At 52.1% G+C, this 6000-nt stretch overlaps 1 protein-coding gene across 7 annotated transcripts in view; it reads right to left on the reverse strand.

Annotated features, from left to right (window-relative positions):
• INPP5J (inositol polyphosphate-5-phosphatase J) overlaps positions 1–3206 on the reverse strand; it is a 36118-nt gene extending 32912 nt beyond the window's left edge. Inside the window, exon 1 of one of the 7 annotated variants that reach the window (XM_035099002.3) lies at positions 3048–3206. In XM_035099002.3, coding sequence (XP_034954893.2) covers positions 3048–3152 — 105 coding nt within the window. In that variant the 5' untranslated portion in view covers positions 3153–3206. Of the gene's footprint in view, positions 1–886; positions 1064–1166; positions 1269–2464; positions 2625–2852 lie in introns of those variants that run through there. The other 6 variants (XM_088659808.1, XM_060269312.2, XM_060269313.2 and 3 more) reach the window with 6 other exon arrangements.
• Between the last annotated feature and the right edge of the window lie 2794 nt (positions 3207–6000).

Below are 6000 nucleotides of genomic sequence, written 5' to 3' on the forward strand. Positions count from 1 at the left end.
CTCGTCTCTGGGGCTCAAAACCTGGTAGTGAAAATGAGCTCTGCGGCTCGGATCCTGCGTGTTAGCAAAGAACTACATGGGAGTTTTTGAAAGGGCTGGACCGCCCACTCTCAACTTCAATACAGGGTTAACCCCCCCACACACACACACACAGACACTTCTTGCCCTCAGGAAATCTTAAAGGAAGTAATTTCAACACTGTATTCATTACATGCTAAATCCTCAAAGAAAGGAAAGATTAACGATTAACCTTTCTCCAAGCTCCCTTGGGATGACCCCTCCTTCCCTTGCACCGCAGAAACGGAAAGGGAAGAAGCTTTTTTTAAAGCTTTCTGAGGAAAAGTCCCTCCTGCCTCAGTTTCCCCATCTGCGCACTTATTTATTTATTGCATTTTTCTCCACGGAGCTCAAGGTGGGATGGAGAGCGCTCCTTCTCTTTAAGCCACACAACCACCCTCTGGGGTGGGTTTAGGCTGAGAGGCAGCAACCACCAGCCCAAGGTCGGCTCGTGGCCGAGTGGGGATTTGAACCCGGGTCCCGTCCGACACTTTCACCTCTATGCCACACCGGTTTGCCCAACTGCAAAAAGGGAGTCAGCTAGGGCTCACAAATCAAAATCAGTGGAGGCTGGTTTATTAGTGCCATCGTGGAGCATGGCCCCAACAACCTCAGCCAGCCCCCACCTGCCAGCCTTCTTAGACATATCCGGTCCAGGGGGTGGCACTGCCAAAACCGCTTCCTCCTCCTCCTCCTTTGTCAGTGTTGCCCTTGGCAAACTCAGTGCAGAGGAGGATGGGGACAAACACAAAACTAGAATGAGATGGTGCTGTCTATTGCAGGGGAGGCGGCCCCCACTTTCTACCCCATCAGCCCCAAATAGCACCACCTGCCATAGAGGATCGGTGGGCACCTTCTGCCCTCCACAGTGCCCATCTCTCTCAGCTTACGTGCCCTTCATTTCCCCTCTCTCCTGCTCTGCCCGGCTGGATGCAGAGCTCCCAGTCCTGCTGACAGCGAGAAAGGTAGAGGACGTCCTCTCGCTCCGGCTCCCTTTCCCCAGAAGAGAGCTTCCTCTCCCCGCCTCCCCTGCCTCTCCGCCTGGGCCTGCCCAATGCCTGCCTTGCTGCTGCTGCTGCTGCTGCTACCAGGTGGGCATATTCATTCACCTTGGCATCCATGCTTTTACACCTCCTGAAAGCAGGAAGCGGGCACACACAGTGCCTGTGGCAGGCAGACCCTGGGCGCTTTTGCCACCAGCAGGAGGAGAGAAGAAAAGGGGTGTTTGCTCAACGGTGCCAGCTGCAGACTCAAAAAAAAAAAAAGCTCGGATTTGCCCGCAGACCAGCTGGCACTAGAATGGGCAAGGGCACCAAAGGAGTTTGGCCCCAGCAAGAGCTGGAGAAAAGAAGGGTGGGGGAGAAGGTGTAGCTTAGACATCAGGATGGCAGCTGGCAGGGGGTGTAACGAAGGGGCATCCAGGAAATATCTAAAAGGCACATTTTCCTGGAAAGGTGAAATGGGTCATCTGGTGGCATCAGGCGGGGTGTGTGTGTGTGTCCATTTAACCCACCACTTCCGCAAAGCCCCTGGTTCAACCCCACACACCCAATCTACACACACACACCATCTGAAACAAAGGCTATGTAGGCGTTGAAAGCTGCCTTTCAAGATTCCTCCATCTGCCGTTATCCTTACTTCACCCCAACCCTCCCCCCCCAATGTGTCTAAAATTAGATTGTAAGCCGTTTGGGGCAGGGAACCACCCTTTGCATATTTTGCTCCACAGAGACCCCTATCACAAATTGATTATAATATGGTGCCAACATTGATGATAATAATAGTAATAGTAATAATAGCAAGGGAAATGGCATTAGCAGAGAAGGGGGGGTTGTGTGGGGTGGGGGTCTGCCTGTCCATCACCACTATGTCACCCTCTTCCCCATAAGCAAAGGCTGAGAGCCAGCAGGTTGTAGTGGTTAGAATGTCTGGCTGAGACCAGGGTTCGAATCCTCCACTCAGCCACATGAAACTTACTGGGTGATCTTGGGTGCCTGAGGAATAAATGGGGGGGGGGGGAGATCTGCATCCCTTGTTCAGCCACAGAACTCAGTGGGTGATCTTGGGTGCCAATCACTGCCTTTCAACCTAGCGTACCTCACAGGGTTGTTGTTGCGGGGATTCATTGAGGGGAGAACCACCTATACCACCTTGAGCTCATCGGAGGAAAATAAGGTAGGATATAAATGTTATGAGCAGATAATAAACAAGTAAGCAAGCAACCTAGAATCTGGGGCAGGGGGAGGAGAGAACAGAGCGCCTCTTGGAAACAGCGGCAGAGCCCAGCTCCCTACAAGGGGCACCCTAGAGTCTTCCTGCAGGGAAGGGGAAATCCATCCCAGACCGATCCAGAAAATAGGCTCACGTGCAGCCCCAGAACGCACATCTGTCAGAATCGGAAGCTCACCTTTGCACCGAATGGACCACCACACGCACGCTAAAAAAGGGGTGGTGGTGGCAGGAGGGGGGGGTCCCTTCTCAAATCCTGGCTGGCGCTTCTGAAATGCGGCGCTCTGTGGTCTTCAAGCATCCCCCTCACCCTCCGCACCCCGTCCCACCTCACACGTGCGCGCACACAATGGACAGATAAGCTCCTCTGAACGCCCCCCCCCCAATGCCTAAGAACTAGCCCCTTCCACCCACACCCAGAAGCCAGCCCCTTCCTTTCTTCTGCTCAGACTCTGCGTGTACCCATTTCCCAGAGGAGGTGGGGGGATGAGCGAGCCAGACAGCCGCTCGCTCATTCCCGGGAGGCTCCCCCTCCCACGCACCCGGAGCGTGCCTAACTTACACACCTGAGCCCCCATGCTGGAAATGATGCCGGATTCCTGGATCCCTCCCCACCGTCGCCCCTTTGCCTCCCCAGCCAGGGCCACCTTCTCCTTCACCTGCCCGGCCCTCGCCATTGGCTCCGTGGCCCGCCGGCTCCACCAATGGCCTCCGTCCACCTGCGGCCAGGAGGGGGGAGGGCTGGTCCCGTCCGCGCTCACCTGGCGCCGCTCGGACGCCCCCGAGGCGGCTCGGCCCCTGGCCAGCGCCTGCTTCCTCCGGCTGCTGGCGCTGCTGAGCGGCGGCGGCTGCGGCTGCTGCTCCATCGCGTGCAGCTCCTTCCCCGGCGATGCTGAGCTCCCTCCCGCAGCCCAGGCAGGCCGTGACGTCAGCGGAGCCGGCAACCTGCCGGAGAATTTAAAGGCGCAGGAGCGCGCTCCGGCCAGCCGCTAGGGGGCGCTGCGGAGAAAAAGCGCGGCTTTCCTTTGCTAAAAATACAAGCCGCTAGTCCTCGTGAGCAGCAGGCGCCGGAGGAGATTCCCAATGGAGTCCGATAATAATAATGAAGTACTAGTAGTAGTTCAAAAGCATCAATTCTTCGGCGATCAGCCTTCTTTATGGTCCAGCTCTCACTACCATACATCACTACTGGGAAAACCATAGCTTTAACTATACGGACCTATTGTAGGCAAGGTGATGTCTCTGCTTTTTAAGATGCTGTCTAGGATTGTCATTGCTTTTCTCCCAAGAAGCAGGCGTCTTTTAATTTCGTGACTGCTGTCACCATCTGCAGTGATCAAGGAGCCCAAGTAAGTAAAATCTCTCACTGCCTCCATTTCTTCCCCTTCTATTTGCCAGGAGGTGATGGGACCAGTGGCCATGATCTTGGTTTTTTTGATGTTGAGCTTCAGACCATATTTTGCGCTATCCTCTTTCACCCTTATTAAAGGGTTCTTTAATTCCTCCTCACTTTCTGCCATCAAGGTTGTGTCATCTGCATATCTGAGGTTGTTGATATTTCTTCCGGCAGTCTTAATGCTTTTGAATTATGGTGCTGGAGGAGACTCTTGAGAGACCCATGGACTGCAAGAAGATCAAACCTATCCATTCTGAAGGAGATCAGCCCTGAGTGCTCACTGGAAGGAATGAGGCTCCAATACTTTGGCCACCTCATGAGAAGAGAAGACTCCCTGGAAAAGACCCTGATGTTGGGAAAGATGGAGGGGACAAGGAGAAGGGGACGACAGAGGACAAGATGGCTGGACAGTGTTCTCAAAGCTACGAACATGAGTTTGACCAAACTGTGGGAGGCAGTGGAAGACAAAAGTGCCTGGCGTGCTCTGGTCCATGGGGTCACGAAGAGTCGGACACGACTAAACAACTAAACAACAACAGTAGTAGTAGTTGTTGTTATTTGTATCCCGCTCATTTGGCTGGCCTGGGTTGAAAGGGCTACTGTTCCTTGATCTTTCCAAGCATGATTGCCAACCTGAATACAGTGGTACCTTGGTTCTCAAACTTAATCCGTTCCCGAAGTCCCTTCCCAAAGCAAAGCGTTCCAAAACCAAGGCACGCTTTGCCACAGAAAGTGATGCAAAATGGATTCATCCGTTCCAGACTTTTAAAAACGACCCCAAAAATAGCAGTTTAACATGAATTTTACTATCTAACGAGACCGTTGATCCATAAAATGAAAGCAGTAATCAATGTACTGCAGTCACACAATCAATCAATCAGTAGCTGAACTGGGTTCCACACAGTCACAAAAACAAAACAAAAAAAGAACCGCAAAAACAAAAACACAAAATAAATAGCAAAACCAGACAGACCTCAGTGTAACACTCAAAACAAAAGTGTGGCACTCAAAAGGGAAGCGTAGCACTCAAAACGGAGCAATTTGAAAAAAGTTCGCAAACCGGAACACTTACTTCCGGGTTTGCAGTGTTTGTGTTCCAAGTTGTTTGAGTGCCAAGGCGTTTGAGAACCAAGGTACCACTGTAAAATATGGGGGGGCGCATGTAAGCCCCACTCTGGGCGTAGCCAAGGGGGAAGCAAATCAAAAATCAATCAAAATCAATACAAATCGGAGGTTGCCCCCCCAACAAAAGCCTGCCCCCTAACAAAAATCCTGGCTACATCCATGAGCCCCGCCTCACAGAATTCATCACAAGACTTGGCACAGGGACAGCATTTGAATGGCAATGTCCATCTACTTTGAAGAGGCTTGGTCCCCTCAATTTGGGTGTGGGGTGGGGTGGCAGAAGGGACCTCGGCCCCTAGGAGTTGGCTCCTATTTTTCTAAGTCAGGGTGTACCCAAGGCAAGTCAACTTGTTGTGGCACCTGAATCTCACAAGTACCCCTTCTTGGGAGGAAGAGGAGGGGCACTACTACTGTTTTACACTGTTTTCTGTTTTACACTTTAGCATTATTATTATTATTATTATTATCATCATCATCATCAGTAATGCTAATATAACTTATAGAAAAAATTGGGGTTGGCTTTTAAAGCCCAACTCTCCATCAGTGTCCCCCTAAGTTCGTTATCGGTCAGTGGTAACTGAGTGCAGGCAGGATACAGTGAATGCGAGGAAGAGATTTATTTTTTCTGTGGCGACAGCAGCAGTAGCTGATATTTTGCGGCAGTTTCGTGCGCACGTGCTGGCTGGGGGTGATGGAAGCGATCGTCCCAAATGGCTGTGCTTGCTGGGGGCCAGCTGGGGGTGGGGTCCAAAACATCTGAAGGGCACCAGGTGAGGGGAGGCTGCTTTGACCCCTGCAAGGTTGCTGCTTCCTCCTGTTTTCCTCTCCTTTTTCTCGGCTGCGCTTCAAACTAGGTCACTGTCCCAAAGAGAGGGGTGCCGCTGCTGTTTTTTTTGTCCTTTTACAGCCCTTCAGCACTAAAGCGCACATATCCACTCACCTACCCCATCGTCTTGTTTCTATTGATTATATGTAAGGCACACTGGCTCTCGGCTGCAGGGCAGGGTGAAAAACGTTTCAGACAGGGGAAAAAATAGCCCATTTGGTTCGCTGACCTTCGCAAGGTCACAGGTGCATGTGCCCTTCCTTGCTTAATTCAGTTCGGCTGCGGATCGCCATGTGTGAAATCCGGTTCGGTTCCTTCTTCCCCAAAATCGATCAACAGGCGGCTTCCAGGCGGCTCTGAGTGCACG

Source organism: Zootoca vivipara, chromosome 16, assembly GCF_965207765.1.
Source record: "Zootoca vivipara chromosome 16, rZooViv2.hap1.1, whole genome shotgun sequence".
Classification (NCBI taxonomy): Eukaryota; Metazoa; Chordata; class Lepidosauria; order Squamata; family Lacertidae; genus Zootoca; species Zootoca vivipara.